The sequence below is a fragment of the Delphinapterus leucas genome, chromosome 4, assembly GCF_059928025.1.
Source record: "Delphinapterus leucas isolate spDelLeu-1000000601 "Yukka" chromosome 4, BTC_Dleu_Yukka2, whole genome shotgun sequence".
NCBI classification, from domain to species: Eukaryota; Metazoa; Chordata; class Mammalia; order Artiodactyla; family Monodontidae; genus Delphinapterus; species Delphinapterus leucas.
This window is the reverse complement of record NC_143132.1, coordinates 52,818,425-52,838,994: the sequence shown is the minus strand read 5'-3', so window position 1 is coordinate 52,838,994 and position 20,570 is coordinate 52,818,425. Positions and strand designations below refer to the sequence as shown.

The 20,570-nt window shown below is 36.9% G+C and overlaps 1 protein-coding gene across 2 annotated transcripts in view; it reads left to right on the top strand.

The window, feature by feature from the left end:
• Window positions 1-19,772, top strand: part of CBLB (Cbl proto-oncogene B) — a 214,259-nt gene extending 194,487 nt beyond the window's left edge. For both annotated transcript variants that reach the window (XM_022594278.2, XM_089910515.1), the window contains exon 19: window positions 15,949-19,772. In XM_022594278.2, the coding sequence (XP_022449986.1) occupies window positions 15,949-16,208 (260 nt within the window). In that variant the 3' untranslated portion in view covers window positions 16,209-19,772. The remainder of the gene's footprint in view (window positions 1-15,948) is intronic.
• The last annotated feature ends 798 nt before the right edge of the window (window positions 19,773-20,570 follow it).

The following is a 20,570-nucleotide window of genomic DNA, read 5'->3' as shown; positions in this document are numbered from 1 at the left end:
TATTTTGGAAGAGTTTGAGAAGGATAGGTGTTAGCTCTTCTCTAACTGTTTGATAGAATTCGCCTGTGAAGCCATCTGGTCCTGGGCTTTTGTTTGTTGGAAGATTTTTAATCACAGTTTCAATTTCAGTGCTTGGGATTGGTCTGTTCATGTTTTCTCTTTCTTCCTGATTCAGTCTTGGCAGGTTGTGCATTTCTAAGAATTTGTCCATTTCTTCCAGGTTGTCCATTTTATTGGCATAGAGTTGCTTGTAGTAATCTCTCATGATCTTTTGTATTTCTGCAGTGTCAGTTGTTACTTCTCCTTTTTCATTTCTAATCCTATTGATTTGAGTCTTCTCCCTTTTTTTCTTGATGAGTCTGGCTAATGGTTTATCCATTTTATCTTCTCAAAGAACCAGCTTTTAGTTTTATTGATCTTTGCTATCGTTTCCTTCATTTCTTTTTCATTTATTTCTGATCTGCTGTTTATGATTTCTTTCCTTCTGCTAATTTGGGGTTTTTTTGTTCTTCTTTCTCTAATTGCTTTAGGTGCAAGGTTAGGTTGTTTATTCGAGATGGTTCCCGTTTCTTAAGGTGGGCTTGTATTGCTATAAACTTCCCTCTTAGAACTGCTTTTGCTGCATCCCATAGGTTTTGGGTCACCTTGTCTCCACTGTCATTTGTTTCTAGGTATTTTTTTATTTCCTCTTTGATTTCTTCAGTGATCACTTCGTTATTAAGTAGTGTATTGTTTAGCCTCCATGTGTTTGTATTTTTTACAGATCTTTTCCTGTATTTGATATCTAGTCTCATGGCGTTGTGGTCAGAAAAGATACTTGATACAATTTCAATTTTCTTAAATTTACCAAGGCTTGATTTGTGACCCAAGATATGATCTATCCTGGAGAATGTTCCATGAGCACTTGAGAAAAATGTGTATTCTGTTGTTTTTGGATGGAGTGTCCTATAAATATCAATTAAGTCCATCTTGTTTAATGTATCATTTAAAGCTTGTGTTTCCTTATTTATTTTCATTTTGGATGATCTGTCCATGGGTGAAAGTGGGGTGTTAAAGTCCCCTACTATGAATGTGTTACTGTTGATCTCCCCTTTTATGTCTGTTAGTATTTGCCTTATGTATTGAGGTGCTCCTATGTTGGGTGCATATATATTTACAATTGTTATATCTTCTTCTTGGATCGATCCCTTGATCATTATGTAGTGTCCTTCTTTGTCTCTTTTAATAGTCCTTATTTTAAAGTCTATTTTGTCTGATATGAGAATTGCTACTCCAGCTTTCTTTTGGTTTCCATTTGCATGGAATATCTTTTTCCATCCCCTTATTTTCAGTCTGTATGTGTCTCTAGGTCTGAAGTGGGTCTCTTGTAGACAGCATATATAAGGGTCTTGTTTTTGTATCCATTCAGCCAATCTGTATCTTTTGGTGGGAGCATTTAGTCCATTTACATTTAAGGTAATTATCGATATGTATGTTCCTATTCCCATTTTCTAAATTGTTTTGGGTTCGTTATTATAGGTCTTTTCCTTCTCTTGTGTTTCTTGCCTAGAGAAGTTCCTTTAGCATTTGTTGTAAAGGTGGTTTGGTGGTGCTGAACTCTCTCAGCTTTTGCTTGTCTGTAAAGGTTTTAATTTCTCCATCAAATCTGAATGAGATCCTTGCTGGGTAGAGTAGTCTTGGTTGCAGGTTTTTCTCCTTCATCACTTTCAGTATGTCCTGCCACTCCCTTCTGGCTTGTAGGGTTTCTGCTGAGAGATCAGCTGTTAACCTTATGGGGATTCCCTTGTGTGTTGTTGTTTTTCCCTTGCTGCTTTTTATATGCTTTCTTTGTATTTAATTTTTGACAGTTTGATTAATATGTGTCTTGGCATATTTCTCCTTGGATTTATCCTGTATGGGACTCTCTGTGCTTCCTGGACTTGATTAACTATTTCCTTTCCCATATTAGGGAAGTTTTCAGCTATAATCTCTTCAAATATTTTCTCAGTCCCTTTCTTTTTCTCTTCTTCTTCTGGAACCCCTATAATTCGAATGTTGGTGCGTTTAATGTTGTCCCAGAGGTCTCTGAGACTGTCCTCAGTTCTTTTCATTCTTTTTTCTTTATTCTGCTCTGCAGTAGTTATTTCCACTATTTTATCTTCCAGGTCACTTATCCGTTCTTCTGCCTCAGTTATTCTGCTATTGATCCCATCTAGAGTACTTTTAATTTCATTTATTGCGTTGTTCATCGTTGCTTGTTTCATCTTTATTTCTTCTAGGTCCTTGTTAACTGTTTCTTGCATTTTGTCCATTCTATTTCCAAGATTTCGGATCATCCTTACTATCATTATTCTGAATTCTTTTTCAGGTAGACTGCCTATTTCCTCTTCATTTGTTAGGTCTGGTGCATTTTTATCTTGCTCCTTCATCTGCTGTGTGTTTTTCTGTCTTCTCATTTTGCTTATCTTACTGTGTTTGGGGTCTCCTTTTTGCAGGCCGCAGGTTCGTAGTTCCCATTGTTTTTGGTGTCTGTCCCCAGTGGCTAAGGTTGGTTCAGTGGGTTGTGTAGGCTTCCTGATGGAGGGGCCTAGTGCCTGTGTTCTGGTGGATGAGGCTGGATCTTGTCTCTCTGGTGGGCAGGTCCACGTCTGGTGGTGTGTTTTGGGGTGTCTGTGGACTTATTATGATTTTAGGCAGCCTCTCTTCTAATGGGTGGGGTTGTGTTGCTGTCTTGCTAGTTGTTTGGCTTAGGGTGTCCAGCACTGTAGCTTGCTGGTCGTTGAGTGAAGCTGGGTGCTGGTGTTAAGATGGAGGTCTCTGGGAGATTTTCGCTATTTGATATTTTGTGGAGCTGGGAAGTCTCTTGTTGACCAGTGTCCTGAAGTTGGCTCTCCCACCTCAGAGGCAGAGCACTGACTCCTGGCTGCAGCACCAAGAGCCTTTCATCCACACCGTCCTCAATTTGGGATGATTCATTGCCTATTCATGTATTCCACAGATGCAGGGTACATCCAGTTGATTGTGAACCTTTAATCCACTGCTTCTGAGGCTGCTGGGAGAGATTTCCCTTTCTCTTGTTTGTTCGCACGGCTCACAGGGGCTCAGCTTTGGATTTGGCCCCGCCTCTGCGTGTAGGTTGCTGGAGGGCGTCTGTTTTTCGCTCAGACAGGATGGGGTTAAAGGAGACGCTGATTCGGGGGCTCTGGCTCACTCAGGCCGAGGGGAGGGAGGGGCACAGAGTACGGGGCGAGCCTGCGGTGGCAGAGGCGAGTGTGATGTTGCACCAGCCTGAGGCGCACCGTGTGTTCTCCAGGGGAAGTTGTCCCTGGATCCCGGGAACCTGGCAGTGGCGGGCTGCACAGGCTCCCCAGAAGGGACGTGTGGATAGTGACCTGTGCTCTCACACAGGCTTCTTGGTGGCTGCAGCAGCAGCCTTAGCATCTCATGCCCGTCTCTGGGGTCCACGCTTTCAGCCGCGGCTCACGCCCACCTCTGGAGCTCCTTTAAGCAGCTCTCTGTATCCCCTCCTCTCGCGCACCAGGAGACAAAGAGGGAAGAAAAAGTCTCTTGCCTCTTCGGCAGCTCCAGACCTTTCCCCGGACTCCCTCCCAGCTAGCCGTGGTGCACTAACCCCTTCAGGTTGTGTTCATGCTGCCAACCCCAGTCCTCTCCCTGCGCTCTGCCCAAGCCTGAGCCTCAGCTCGCAGCCCTGCCCGCCCCGGCGGGTGAGCAGACAAGCCTCTCGCGCTGGTGAGTGCCGGTCCGCACCAATCCTCTGTGCGGGAATCTCCCCACTTTACCCTCCCCACCCCTGTTGCTGTGCTCTCCTCTGCGGCTCCGAAGCTCCCCCCTTCGCCACCCACAGTCTCCGCCCGTGAAGGGGCTTCCTAGTGTGTGGAAACCTTTCCTCCTTCACAGCTCCCTCCCACTGGTGCAGGTCCTGTCCCTATTCTTTTGTCTCTCTTTATTCTTTTTTCTTTTGCCCTACCCAGGTACATGGGGAGTTTCTTGCCTTTTGGGAGGTCTGAGGTCTTCTGCCAGCGTTCAGTAGGTGTTCTGTAGGAGTTGTTACACGTGTAGATGTATTTGTGGTGTATCTGTGGGAAGAAAGGTGATCTCCGCGTCTTACTCTTCCACCTTCTTCCCCTCGTCCTCCACATCTTCTTTATCCATTCTTCTGTTGATGAACATCTAGGTTGCTTCCACGTCTTGGCTGTTGTAAACAGTGCTGCTATGAACACTGAGGTGCATCTGTCTTTTCGAATTAGTTTGTCTTTTCCAGATATATGCCCAGGAATGGGATTGCTGGATCATATGGTAACTCAATTTTTAGTTTTTTAAGGAACCTTCTTACTGTTCTCCATAATGACTGCACCAATTTACATTCCCACCAACAGTGTAGGAGGGTCGCCTTTTCTCCACACTCTCTCCAGCATTTATTATTTGTAGACATTTTGGTGATGGCCATTCTGACTGGTGTGAGGTGATACCACATTGTAGTTTTCATTTGCATTTCTCTAATAATTAGCGGTGTTGAGCATCTTTCCATGTGCCTCTTGGCCATCTGTATGTCATCTTTGGAGAAATGTCTATTTAGGTCTTCTGCCCATTTTTTGATTGGGTTTTTTTTTTGATATTGAGCTGTATGAGTTGTTTGTATATTTTGGAAGTTAATCCCTTTTTGGTCACATCATTTGCAAAGATTTTCTCCCCTTCTGTAGGTTGTCTTTTTGTTTTGTTTATAATTTCCTGTGCTGTGCAGAATATTTTAAGTTTAATTAGGTCCCATTTGGACTTCCCTGGTGGTCCAGTGATTAAGACTGTGCTTCCATTGCAGGGGGCATGGTTCGATCCCTGGTTGGGGAAGTTCCACATGCCATGTGTGCAGCCAAAAAAAAAAAAAAAAAACAGAATTGGGTCCCATTTGGTTTTTTGCTCTTATATCCATTACTCTAGGAGATGGATCAAAAAATATTGCTGTGGTTTATGTCAAAAAGCATTCTGCCTAGGTTTTCCTCTAGGAGTTTTATAGTATCTGATCTTACATTTACATTTTAAAACATTTTTTATGTTTTAAAACATTATATGTTTTAAAATGTTTTAAAAACATTTACGTTTTTAAATCCATTGAGTTTATTTTTGTATATGGTGTTAGAGAATGTTCTAATTTCATTCTTTTACATATAGCTGTCCAGTTTTCCCAGTGCCACTTATTGAAGAGACTGTCTTTTTTCCATCGTATATTCTTGCCTCCTTTGTTATATTGGGTTGGCCAAAAAGTTTGTTCAGGTTTTTTCCATAACATTTACAGAAAAATCTGAACGAACTTTTTGGCCAACCCAATATATTAATTGACCGTAAGTGTGTGGGTTTATTTCTGGGCTTTCTATCCTGTTCATTGATGTATGTGTCTGTTTTTGTGCCAGTACCATACTATTTTGATTACTGTAGCTTTGTAGTACAGTCTGAAGTCAGGGAGCATGCTTCCTCCAGCTCCGTTCTTCTTTCTCTGTTTCGACTGTTCAAGGTCTTTTGTGTTTCAATACAAATTTTAAAATTATTTGTTCTCTGAAAAATGCCATTGGTAATTGGATAGGGCTTGCATTGAATCTGTAGATTGCCTTGGGTAGTATGGTCATTTTAACAATATTGATTCTTCCAATCCAAGAACATGGTTTCCATTTGTTAGTGTCATCTTTAGTTTCCTTCATCAGTGTCTTGTAATTTTCAGAGTACAGGTCTTTTGCCTCCTTAGGTAGGTTTATTCCTAGGTATTGTATTCTTTTTGATGTGATGGTAAATGGGATTGTTTCCTTAATTTCTCTGATATTTCATTGTTAATGTATAGAAATGAGACAGATTTCTGTATATTAATTTTGTATCCTGCAACTTTACAGAAATCATTGATGAGCTCTAGCAGTTTGCTGGTGGCATCTTTAGGATTGTCTGTGTATAGTAGCAAGTGGTCTGCAAACTGACAGTTTTACTTCTTCCTTTCCAATCTGGATTCTTTTTATTTTTTTCTTCTCTGATTGCCATGGCTAGGACTTCCAAAACTATGTTGAATAAAAGTGGTGAGAGTGGCATCCTTGTCTTGTTCCTGGTCTTAGAGAGAATGCTTTCAACTTTTCATCATTGAGTATGATGTTAGTTGTGGGTTTGCCCTCTATGGTCTTTATTGTGTTTAGGTTATGTTCTCTATATACCCACTTTCTGGATAGTTTTTATCATAAATGATGTTGAATTTTATCAAAAGCTTTTTTTCATCTATTAAGATGATCATATGGTTTTTAGTCTTCAGTTTAATATGGTGTATCACATTGATTGATTGATTTATGGACATTGAACAATCCTTGCAACCCTGGGATAAATCCCACTTGATCATGGTGTATGATCCTTTTTATGTATTTCTGGATTGGGTTTGCTTTTAAGCTCAAACCTCAGTTCACAGATTTGTTAATAGTGAGAGCTGTCCATTCTGTAACTTCCGAATCAAGATAATTATTTAGCTGCTTTGAGGATTATCAGCACAATAGTTCTGTACTTGATGACATGCATGGGAGATGCAAAAATCCCTCAGCAGTTTTGTAAGGTTTTACACTTGACTATAACTCAGAAAAATGGAAAATTTTATTAACCATTTCAAATTTTGGTCTGTGCTGTTTTTACCAATTTACTTCTAGTCATTCCAATATTTCAGATATATCCATGGGTACCCACTGAAACACTGTATTTCCATTTGAAAGGGTAGATTTCCAGAATGATGAAAAAATGTGAAAGTCAAGAAGAAGGAGAGAGACAGTATCTTACAATATATATAGGAGAAGGAAGCAAATCCCTTAAGGAAATAATGTTAAAATACAACTTTGAGAAGAGTGCCATGACTGATTTAAAATAGCATTCAGTACCACCAGCTCTGGATTAACAGAAACATATACTCAAGTTATGAGAAGAGTTGTGGCCTAAATGCTCTGTTTTCACAGCTTCTTTACAGTTTGCACCGTAACATGCAGGTATTGTTGAGCCCAGAGGGACATCATTCACATATATGATTTCAACTGGTAGGAATTCCAGTTAGCATTACACTAGAAATTTCAAGGAAGAACTTTAAGTCACAAACCCTGTTGAAACATCCCCAAATATGCATTTACCAGAAACCTAAACTGGCTTTACCTGAGTGATAAAATAGTCCTGATTATTACCTCTGAGGGCCTCAGCTAGGTGTAACATCAACTATTTCAGCCTACTCCCTGAACTCTCTTTACAAACACAGTCAAACCACAGAAAATAAGATACTTTTTTCCAACAAGATATTTGCTCACATGCTGCTTCACAGGGCTACCAAGCTGTCCACTAGTTTATTTCACACCAGGAGAGGGACTCAGCTTGCCTTCTGGATTAGATCTTTCCATCAGAAACTTAAGACTATGCAGTGTGCCTTTGGGATACTAATAGTGCTTATTTTGCAGTAACGTTTTTATTGATATTAAGGCCTTTTTAAGACAATCGTTGAGGATTCTGGTATAACTGCCACATCTTATAAATTCCATTTCTCCTATTTTTTATGGTGATGTAAATAATTGATGGTGACTTACTTATGTATATAAGCTTTCTATGAAAATATTTCTAACTCAAAAAATTTAATTGATTTAAAAATATTTTCCTTTTTCTAAAAAGGATGTGTGCATGTAAATGTATGTCTACATATACAAAGAGCCTTCCAAATGTTTTATTCCTCCCCCCATAAAAGTTTATAATTTTCTGAAGTTTGTAGATGTAACAATATTTAATGATATGAATATGTCATAATGATAATCAGAATAAGTGGATTTTACCGGCTTGTGTTACACTTACATATACCTTATATGGGCCAAATGTTTTTGCCAATAGTCTGCTTATTTCTTCACATAGGGTTCATGTCTGTACTAGCTATGCATGAGTTTTTAGACATTTTTAAGTTTGCTTTTCTCTTGTGGTACGATATAATGTGCTACAGTTTGAATACCATTCTTTAAAAACCCAGGGAATCCAACTTACTTATATTAGAATACAAAGTCGTAATGATGATGTGTTTGTGCTCATGCTGATGAAGTACAGCTGAGCTCTTGAGATTTTTTTTAATATTCTTAGTATTTGAAAGGACGTTCAAGGTAATACTTAAAAATGACACTAGAATTTCAGAATATGATTTGTATTAAATGTGTTTGTAACTGGTAACAGATATTATTGCCAAGTATACCTACAAAATAAAGGAGGTCTCATAAAAGGAATTAATTCCAATACTACTTTTCCTTTACTAGCTTAAAGGAAAAGTGCCCAGATGTTGAATGAATTTTATATTAAGACCTCAACTGGAAATCACGGGTTCATTTCACATAACAGTGGGAATTGTGTATTGTTATAAGTGATGTTTTAAGATAAACTGTGTTTTTAAGATTTTGTTTTGTGTTTCAACAAAGGAAATTGCCGCATTACAGAGTTTTACCATAGTTCAACTACCTAAAATGTTTTTCCTTACATACAGCTTCAGTTTTAAAACCACTGAACATGGGGTCAGTTTTCCTACAAATCTAATACTAATGTAGTTCTTTTTAATGTAGTTCTTTTATAACCATTTTCTGGATGTATTAAAAAAGTTTTGTCATAACCTTGGCCCTTACAATCATAATTACCTACCTTAGTGTATGTGAAGATATTTTATTTGTAATTTAGTGAAAACTGTGTATTAAAACATGTCCTTCTAAAATTAAATAGTATATCTGTAGTGGAAGCAATTCAAGTTTACATAAGTGAGTTCCAGAAATAATTGTTCCAACTTACAGGAGAGTAACAAAGTCATAATGATGATGTGTATGAGATTTCTTTTATGCCTTGATAAGTTAATTTATATTTTTTTTTAATTTTCAGATATTGTTATACTTGAAAAAATCTGTAGTCTAAGCGTCTTGATGTCCATCCCAAGTATAGTCAATGAATTACTAAATAATTTTAGAGATTATGTCTCAGATTGTATGTAGTAATCATTTTTAAAATTTGTTAAGCACTTACTATGGGACAAATGTTATGCTAAGTATTTTAAATACAGATAACAGAGATAACTTAATACATAACATATATTATATTTATAGTTGCACATGTAAAATATATTTTATATAATAGTTTCTATATTGTATATTAATGTTTTGAGTAGTTTAAATGTAAATTTACTATAAGATACAGGTCTAATAAAAATATTTTTTTACTTTTTATTTTATATTGGAGTATAGTTGATTAACAATGTTGTGTTAGTTTCAGGTGTACTGTGAAGTGATTCAGTTATACATACACATGTATCTATTCTTTTTCAAATTCTTTTCCCATTTAGGTTATTACAGAGTATTGAGCAGAGTTCCCTGTGCTATTCAGTAGGTCCTTGTTGATTATCTATTTTAAATATAGCAGAGTGTACATGTCAATCCCAAACTCCCAATCTATCCCTCTCCCCCAACCCTTCCCCTCTGGTAACCATAACTTTTTTCTCTCTGAGTCTGTTTCTGTTTTGTAAACAAGTTCATTGGTATCATTTTTTTAGATTCCACATATAAGTGATATCATATGATATTTGTCTTTCTCTGTCTGACTTCAGTTAGTATGATAATCTCCAGGTCCATCCATGTTGCTGCAAATGGCATTGTTCCATTCTTTTTTATGACTAATATTCCATTGTATATATGTACCACATCTTATTCTTCTGTTGATGGACATGTAGTTTGCTTCTACGTCTGGCTATTGTTAACAGTGCTGCAAGGAACACTGGGGTGCATATATGTTTTCAGATCATGTTTTTCTCTGGATATATGCCCAGGAGTGGGATTGCAGGGTCATATGGTAGCTCTATTTTTTAACTTTTTAAGGAACCTCCATACTGTTCTCCATAGTGGCTGTAACCATTCACGTTCCCACCAACAGTGTAGGAGGGTTCCCTTTTCTCCACACTCTCTCCAGCATTTATTGTTTGTAGACTTTTTCATGATGGCCATTCTGACTGGTGTGAGGTGATATCTCATTGTAGTTTTGATTAGCATTTCTCTAATAATTAGTGATGTTAAGCATCTTTTCATGTGCCTCTTGGCATCTGTATGTTTTCTTTGGAGAAATGTCTGTTTAGGTCTTCTGCCCATTTTTTGATTGGGTTGTTTGTTTTTTGGATATTGAGCTGCATGAGCTCTTTGTAAATTTTGTAGATTAATCCCTTGTCAGTTACATTGTTTGCAAGTATTTTCTCCCATTCTGTGGGTTGTCTTTTCATCTTGTTTATGGTTTCCTTTGCTGTGCAAAAGCTTTGAAGTTTCATTAGGTCCCATTTGTTTATTTTTGTTTTTATTTCCATTTCTCTAGGAGGGATCTTGTTGTGATTTATGTCATAGAGGAAAACATAGGCAGAACACTGTAAGAGTTTTATAGTGTCTAGCCTTACATTTAGGTCTCTAATCCATTTTGAGTTTATTTTTGTGTATGGTGTTAGGGAGTGTTCTAATTTCATTCTTTTATATGTAACTGTCCAGTTTTCCTGGCACCACTTATTGAAGAGGCTGTCTTTTCTCCATTGTATATTCTTGCCTCCTTTGTCAAAAATAAGGTGACCATATGTGTGTGGGTTTATCTCTGGGCTTTCTATCCTGTTCCATTGATCTGCATTTGTTTTTGTGCCCGTACCATACTGTCTTGATTACTGTAGCTTTGTAGTATAGTCTGAAGTCAGGGAGCCTGATTCCTCCAGCTCTGTTCTTCTTTCCCAAGATTGCTTTGGCTATTCGGGGTCTTTTGTGTCTCCATACAAATTTTAAGATTTTTTTTCTTCTAGTTCTGTGAAAAATGCCATTGGTAATTTGATAGGGATTGCATTGATTGCCTTGGGTAGTATGGTCATTTTGACAATATTGATTCTTCCAATATTTTTTTCTTTTAATTCTCAGATATTGTTATACTTGAACATATCTGTAGTCTAAGAGTCTTGATGTCCATCCCAAGTATCATCATTGAATTACTAGAGATTATGTCTCAGACTTTAAAAAATATTACATACAGTTTTAAATATAGACAACAGAGAATTTAATACCTAACATTGTTATATTTAGAGTTGCACATACAGAACATTTTATATAATTGTTTATATATTGTATATTAATGTTGAGTAGTTTATATAATACAATGTAATGTTATATATAAATAAATGTAAATTTACTATACAATACAGATCTAGTCATAATTTTATTTCCCACAACCCCTCTGAAATAGGTATTATTAATGTCAATTTATAGAAGTAAGTGAGACACAACAAAGTTTAGTAATTTACCCAAGGTCTCACAGCTAGTAAATGATCGATAGGATTTGAATCAGTAGGCTGTGCACCCATTTATGTTGTTGTTAGCCAAGTTTATGTTGTAATCCCACCAGTAGTCAGGCCAAAAATTAGGTTTAAAAACTTAACTCACGGGCTTCCCTGGTGGTGCAGTGGTTGAGAGTCCGCCTGCCGACGCAGGGGACACGGGTTCGTGCCCCAGTCCAGGAAGATCCCACATGCCGTGGAGCAGCTGGGCCCGTGAGCCATGGCCGCTGAGCCTGCGCATCCAGAGCCTGTGCTCCGCAACGGGAGAGGCCACAATAGTGAGAGGCCTGCGTATGGCAAAAAAAAAAAAAAAACTTTAACTCACACATTCATATAACAGTGATTGCTGAGTTTGGAGATAGCCAATCATAAAAACCAAATGAGTAGTGATAGAAGTGGGTACTAAGAATTCTAAAATTGTAGTAGAGATTTCAAAACCTGGATTGTGATCATTTTTCACATGAATTTAGGAAGCCACTACGTACTTTCTGTACTTTTTTATACCAGCAAAATCAATCTCTGTCTTAGATTCTTGAGCAGCTCAGACCTGTAAAACCAACAGATGGGATCTGAGGCTTTTTTTAAAGTTATGAAAGTGGTACATACACATTAGAGAACAAAGTAGAAGTAAAAAAAAAACAAGAAAAGTCACTTAGAACCCTGTCATCAGTAAGGAACATTATTGCCATTTTGGAGTCCTTCTTTCTAATGATCTGTCCATACACATGTTCCCACAGTGGAGATCATACTCCACAGTACAACATAGTATCATAAGTTTCTTACCACATCATTAAATTTTTTTTAACATCATTTTAAATTATTGTATGATAGTCCATTTTTATATGCTGTCAAACTATTGCTTCTCAAATCTTTCTCCCCACCAAAGAGCTAACTCCGAATGACATGGGGACTAGGGATTTAACTAAAAGTGGACAATCACATGCAGGAAATTGCTTCGAAGTCTGTATTATTTCAACAATTTATAGAAAATTTGCATTTTACTTGGTATATCTACATTATTTTCATATTTAAAAATATTAACTCTCTCATATCCTTGAGTAAAATTAGTGCTCCAGGAAGATGTACTGTTTATAGCCTATGGCTCCACACCTTCTTGCACTTATTTGGATGTTGTTGCCCTTGCTCATAGGAGTTCAAAAATACCATGAGCACGGACAGCAGCACCAGAATAAAACATGTCCTTCCAATCACATTTCTAAGGATGACATGTATTCAGGTACAGAAATCCCCATAGTGCTGGCAAAATTCATAGTCATTCCAGTGTACTCCAAAACTACAACATAGCAGCTTTGGGAGAACTCTGAGAGAGGTTCATCTGCTGTTTCATCGCTCCTTTGCATCATCTACACATTACAAAGTGAATAAGGACCTGGTATCTCCTCTTTTAGACATTGTGAGAAAGAAGAAGTGGAAACAGTGAAGGCTGTTCATGAGTTTTAAGAAGAGGTGTCTAGAAAGAGGGATTGGCTTTAAGTGCTTTGCTGTAATGATCAGCATGAAAATTGCCTGGTTTTTTTTAACGGCTTTTACTATTAGTTCAGGTTGTAACAGATCTTTCTTGTTAATATCTTGCTTAAAAGTTTCATATAGAACTAGGCACTCACTACAAATTCCAGGTTTTTGTCCTCTTCCACATTTGAATTCCTGTTAATTCATAGTAACTGCTGTTCTGTAGCACTGTGGTATAGTGGTTATCATTACAAATAATACTTAGTAGGTTTGGAGAGTGAGAGTTATGAAAGTAAACTGCTTAACTCAAAGTCACTCAAAATCTTAGTGGCCAAACTGAGATGCATCTAACCAACCTCGGTGCTCGTCACCGACATCCTCATCTTGAAAAGTTGTAGCTGTCAGTTAGTTACCTGGTGCAGAGCTACACTATCCAATTAAAACAAACTAAAAATTAAAACGTTCCAAATTGAATAAATATTCAGCAATAAATAGAAATGTATATAACAGGTGGCAAAAAGTTGCAACAAAGCTTCCACGTTACTTCCATTTGTGGGCTCTAATACATGATACAGTTCAACTCTGGGCATTTGTAAGATTCCAAAGAGATGTCAGCACTGTTTTGGGGAAACAGATTTTGAGTTAGGGCAATGAGGACTAGGATTAAATGAGTTGGGATATATGAGTTTTGTGTTTAAAAGGAAAAAAAATCTATCTTTTGGAAAAATTAATCTTTGCTTCAAAGTTTTTTCTTTTTTTACTGAAAATATCTTCAAAAATCTATTGTGATTCCTTCCAGAGATGGTTTGAATCATTTCCTCTAGTTGGTATTACAAATAGATCAGAGATACCTTCACTCCTCTAGCTAGATAAGTTTTGATTTAATCATTTTGTGTGTGTGTGTGTGTGTGTGTGTGTGTTTTCCCTAACATTTGGTTTAACCTAACTTAGCCTTCCTGAATTATGTTTAGTACTTATTTTTTTTCAAGAAAAGAACAGCTTTCTCCAATAAAATTTGTCATCTGCAAATTCCATTGCATTTGGCCAGTATTAATTATAGCAGCCTCACAGAGTGGATAGATTTCTTAGGGGGTTTTCCTGGTGACAGGTGCCATCTACCAAGATCAAAGACACATGTTTATTACATCTAGAAGTTCTAAATCTTAAGACTTAACTTCCAATTATACTATTAGATGGGTCTCTCGCTGCCACAGCATCTTTCCCAGTTTAGTAGTATTCATAGCTGTACTTTTCAGAGATGCTTGATATTCATGTCCCCTTCTCAGTATTTAGACAGAAACAAAATAACAATATTAGAAAAATTCGTCGAAAATTACCAGTAGAATACAAGGAATTTAAGCTTGTGTTTAATTCTAGATACTTTTCTCACCTAAAAGTAAGTCAGAACAGACAATATTTCAATGTATAAATTCTGTGGTAACTGATTAAAGGAAAGCTTACTAGAATCTCTAATAGTTTTTGGAAGTAATTAGAAGCAAAGCATAATTTATTATCCCTCTCTGCATGACATAATGGAAATACTTAATAGAAAAATAAATGAAATCTCAAAACAGTAAGAAATGCAATTTACTAGACCATAATAATTTGCGATATTTAGTTACAGATATACAAAACAGTATAGACTTTAGCAAGAACCAGAAACTAATGTGTGTTCTTATGTATGACCAGAGTAAGCTTTATCTACAGCTATAATATTTTTTTCAAACTGGATATCATTCTGTAAGAAAGGAACAATTAGAAATAAGACTATCATCCAATTTTGTGTAGAACTAAATATTTTCATCCTGGAGGCTTTTGTTTTGTGTATGTTATATTGATATTACTAGAATTGCAAACAGGATGATATATATTTTTTTACAAGTTACCTTCTCAGAGAAAAATATCATACTTATGAGAGAAATATGAAATAATGTATCAGATAATTCTTTATAATTTACATTTGATTATTATTGAAAGTATCAGCTTATAATATTTCCATAGGCCATCAGGAAAGTTGGCAAGGGAGCAGAGACCCAGAGGGACAGGATGAGGACAGGAGTCAAGAGGGTTCTAGCCTCACTTCTTCATTTATTTGTGTCCTTGAATTTGGCACCTGTCAGTGGTCTAAGAGGAAAAACATTAAACAACTGTTGGCATCTACTGTATCTTAAACCCATAAATGTTTCATGGAATAAATTTGACAACTTTTAAACTTTTTTAAAAATCTAGGCTTTTGATATTAAGTACCAGATACAGATAAATGGAAATCCATGATAAAAGTGCCACCTCAAGTTACTAGCCCATGTCCTGGTGATGTGTATGGGATGGTGGTCTATTAACTAACTTTCTTTTCTCCTAATAAGATTACTTTCCATTCATGGATACCAGCGTCATTGGGTTTAACTTTGAGAAACTATTATCAGGGGACTGATCTGGAACCGAGTTCTCCACTAATGTTTTTGCTGGCTTTGCTTTTTCTCAGGCTAAGCGTTCTACATTGGAATCTGGATAAAGTATTTCAGCAAAGCACTGAGTTTACTTCTGTCCAACCTATTGACTAATAGCAGACTCAAAGCATCTACTATTTCATTATTTCCCCCTTAGCATCAGCAAGGTATCACTTTACAGCATTATTAACTTGAAAAATATGCCACAAAGCATATTTCTCAGGAGTTTTGCTCTGACATGGGTGGGGTGTAGGACCTGGTGGGGATGTTCTGCCAGGAGTATCCACGAGCTTGTAACAGTTTCCTCTAGTAGAAACTTCCCAAGCAAGTGCCTCCACCATAGTAGAGAAGGGTAAGCTGTATTGCCAAAATGAAAGCTTTTCTTTTTCAGTTATTTTTGGTTTTTTCCTTCTGTATCTTTTATTTCATATGGTTTAAAGAACAATATGTAGAATTGGGAAAAAATTTGTGTTAATTTCTCAGTTAAATTTCCAACACACCCTACCTTAGTTTTCTTGAAGTTCAAAATGGGGACAATATAACCTATCCAACCGTAGTATATAAAAAAATGGAAAATGGTTTTTGTAGAAACAATGAAAAACTTTTCATATAAAATAATGAGATCATACTAATGTATAATATCTTTATCTCATTATTTAAATATCTCTTTAAAAATCTATGCAGATGGTTCACAAGCACCAGCCAGACCTCCTAAACCACGACCCCGCAGGACTGCACCAGAAATTCACCACAGAAAACCCCACGGGCCTGAGGCAGCATTGGAAAACGTCGATGCAAAAATTGCAAAACTCATGGGAGAGGGTTATGCCTTTGAAGAAGTTAAGAGAGCCTTAGAGATAGCCCAGAATAATGTCGAAGTGGCCCGTAGCATCCTCCGAGAATTTGCCTTCCCCCCTCCCGTCTCCCCACGTCTAAATCTATAGCAGCCAGGACTGTAAACACCAGAACACAAAGCAATTGCTGAATATTCCAGATGTGTGGAAAGGAGAAAAGTGAGATGGAATTCAAGAGAGAACGTCTCCTCCTCACGTGGCATCTTGAGAAGAGAAAGGCTCGGAAGTGCTGCTTCTCAGAAGACAGCTTCTTGCTCAGGATGCCAATGGCCACGGCTTCCTTATTTTTGCTAGCCATACTTTTAAATCAGGGTTGAACTGACAAAAATAATTTAAAGACGTTTACTTCCCTTGAACTTTGAATCTGTGAAATGCTTTTCCTTGTTTACAAGTTGGCAAAGTTGCAGTCTGTTTTTTAGTTTTGTTTGGGGACTTTTTTGATACCTGTACTGTGTTCTTGATAGACCCTCTGTACAGTGGTCAGGTCTGCTGTAACATTTTCTACCAACTCCCTTGCTGTCTGCGTCAACAGCTAAGTCACATATTCATTTTGATCGCTCCCATCCCACCCACCCACCCCCAAACCCAGGTCCAGTTCCATTTCTCCCATTTACAAGATGCTTTAAAGGTTCTGATTTTCAACGTATCAAATTAATGCAAAAAAAAGTGTGTGGCCTTCACTACTGAGTCTTTTCTTTGGAAACCATCACTGTTGAGAGATGGGTAAAATCTGAATGTATAAAGCATTTTTTGGTCAATGAATGCCTTTTATAAGGGGTTTTCATATAATATAGAAGAGCTTCCCTTTTTGTGTAAGTTTTGTGATCGTCCACACTCTCATCTTTGTCATCCCAGGGGTGTCACGACGCTAAAAACAAAAACCTACAATATTAGAAAGCAACTACCGCAGAGGTGGGAGAATACGCTTGCACGTGACAATGCCGTATTGAAGTTGTATAATGAGGTCCCCTGATATTCATGCCGCATTACTTTGAGGCATGCTGAATAAGAGGGCCGTCTCCCAGAAATACATTAATAATTTTCAGATAAAACTATCACCATACCTTTCCCGAACTGGAATAGAATTCATTTCCTGTTTGAGTGATTACACTCTGGTACCTACAAAGTTTAGGAACCAGTTCATATTGCAGTGGAAACGTTACATCTTTGACGCACTGTTAAGTGCTAATGCTACTGTGGCATTGTTTATTTTTCTTTTGCAAAATTCTTAGTAATTTTCTCTCTCCCATCAAATTAGAGTTCGTATTTAATTTTTCGATTCTCTCATTCATTGCTCCACATTGCTCCATCCAGTCAGGTATAAGACATTTATATAGTTTTGCCTTTTTTGCAAAATGGAGGTTGGTTCTTCAGAAACCGTGTTATTACTTTTAATAAACCTACAAATATTTATTGGGCATCTATGATGTGCTCCACGCTGTCAGGCACTGTGTTCTTAAAGCACAAACCGTCACAAACTGATTCCATTGTAATATTCTGTTATCCTTTATCTGCCCTTTTGATGGTGAAAGTGTCTCTGCTGCACAAAGCCTGGAAGGGTTCCACCAGCGCTTTAGAATTTTCAGGCAATCTGCTTTTTTTTTTTTCTTATTAAGTTAGTGAAGAAATTAGACAAAACCAGGTCGGTGTTAAATGCTTGAACCCACAGAAGGCTTCCTAAACATGGACTGATTGCAGGTTTGTGCACGTTTTTGCCACTCCTTTAACTTCACAGTGTGATGTAAAAAGATGCATCTCATTGTGAGCCTTTCTTCAGGATTTGAAAGCATGTAACCAAACATGTGGCAGAGCCAAAGGAAATTAACAGTCAAGACTTGTGTCGTCATTGCATTGACCTGGGGAGGGAACTAACACATTCCTTTGTGAGCTGACATGTGCCCTTACTTGACAGTTTGATCTCCTGACATGAGGTACCTGAGGAGTCACAGGCCTTGGATAGTTTTTGCTTATATTTTAATTTCTTCAGCTGATTCTGAGCTGGTTCATGTCCCTGGAAGAATTTTTTATTTGCTTTAGATGTTCTTCCTGTAAGTAGGTATATGAGGGCAGTTTTTTACACTTTTAAAAGCTGCATTGGCTAATTCTCCATTGCTTTATGAACCCCATGTTATGTCATCATGATTTTTCATTTATTAGTTTCTGATGTCATGTTGGAATAGCACTGTGGTTCTTTTTTTTTATGACTTGCTGATCTTAGGTACAGTCTAAAAGCCAAAAGTTGCCACTTCATTGTGATAATGTTGTTATAACATTCTTAATAGATTAGGGAAGGATGTAAAATATGAATGTTAGGAAGTATAGTATATTCTCATTCAAACAATTCTCAAAAATGTGAAAATTCCCAGTGAGGATTAGAAAAAGACTGGTGACAATATAGAAAATTTAGGCCTGAATTTTTAAAAATCTATTTTGCAAAGAAAACTTACTAGCCTCCACCAAAATCTCTCTGTATCTAGTACTCAATAGCAACAATTAGTTTTATCATTAAAAAGAATGAATCAAAATTTTGTATGGAATTGAAAGAGCGAAACTTTCTATCAAACATTATCGTGAAAAACCTATTGCTACCTATTACCTATGACTTATCAAACTCAAAAGTTTTTTTTTAGGAAATAATTAAACCAAAATACATTTTTAAATTATAAAAGTGACTAGCCATTAATGGTTGGAAATGAACCAGGTTTGGTTTCACTGTGATCCAAAAAGTTTGACATTCCTCCCATGTCTCAAGACTTGGTAATATGATTATTTTTAAAGCCAGTATGATATATAATTCATATAATTAAAACAGATTGTGGCCAACATTAGCCTGCTCTCCCCTGTCCCCCAACATATTCTGGGGGTAGAAATACTTATCCTCAAAGATAGTCCAGTAAATTAATCTCCACAATCTCTTTTTCCCCTTGATGTCTGTAATATCCTGGCCAGATTTTCTAGAATTGAATCAGCAGTGCTTACGGTGATCTTGAACTTCCTTCCACAAAGATGACCTTTAGCCCCTCCCCATCCATATTCCCTTGCCTATATTGCAAAGAGTAGTAGAGCCCTAACTGCAACTTCAAAGGGCCCATTGGTTAACTCAATATTTCACACACAAGAACACTTGCAAAGATTTTTTCGTAATGTGAATTTTTTCTCTTTCAGTTCCAGAAGCATTTCCTACAGTTTGGACATTATTTTTCCTCTCAGATCTTCAACTTGAAGCTTTAATTTGCACTGAATTATCTAACCTGGTTAAAAAATTAATCTTTTCTCTTATGCTGACAGATTTGGAAGCAAATTACAGTATGTTTTCAACAATACAGGTAACTGCCTGTTGACCTGGAATTTTAATGCTTCTAGGAAAAGTTTCCAGAAAATGACAGCAGTTGAGTGAAGGGTTTTCTTCCCAATGTACTATTTTATTTTTTTAATGCCTTTTTTAAACTTGTCTAATATGGCAAAATAGTTATGTGTTCAATTAATTTATATTTTATTCATCCTTTTTCAATTCTGGTTATTATGTAAACGCCAGTACTTTATCTGTTCTTTTAAGGTATTTTATAAAATGAATGTTAACAAAAGCAGAGTTGGTATTTTATTTTCAAATGAATGCAAACATTTCTTTCACAGCACTTCTATGTTGTATTTTTTTTCTTCATGTTAAGCAAAAGACATTTGACTTAAGAGCTAACTGGCCAAAGTGGTACAAAGTACCCATCCCAGATTATTTATTTATTAAATACCAAAAACATGTCATTTAAAGATATTTCACATAGATAAGCTACTCCCATGTCTTAGAACTGAAAGTCAAAGTTATATTAAGGTTCTGAGTAAGAAACATCATATCTGGGAAAGGCTGACGGTCTTCTGATGACGTACCATATAATTGTTCATTCTTAACCAACAGTAACATTTATTCTTTACATTGATTTTTCTAATCATTTGTTACTGGCCAGTACATATTAGGGAGAGAACAATGGCGATAAACCATGTTAATAAGTGCTTTTATATCAGGAACCATAGCAGAATGTTGTGAAAATCATTGGTACATGCAAAATCTCATGCATAGTAGTGCTTCAAAGCACACACAATTAAATGGAAGATACAAGCACGTAATTCCAATACAATAAGTACTGTACATAAGTTATCACATTGTACTGGCATTATGTGCTTATGGTAAGTGCTGAAGAACTATACTGGGCCCTTAACATATGCAAGGAACTTAGTATCAAAGCATTTAATGCTTTGTGACCACCTAGAGGGGTGGGATAGGGAGGGTGGGAGGGAGGGAGGGAGGGAGGGAGACCAAAAAAAAGAAAGTAAATAAATAAAGCATTTAATCCTTTCAACTACCACATGCCTCTTCTAGGACTGTGAAAGTAAAGCAGGGTATGATGCATTCCTTCTGGTAAGCTAGACAAATGATAAGGCTGACTAGCATTTTGTCAG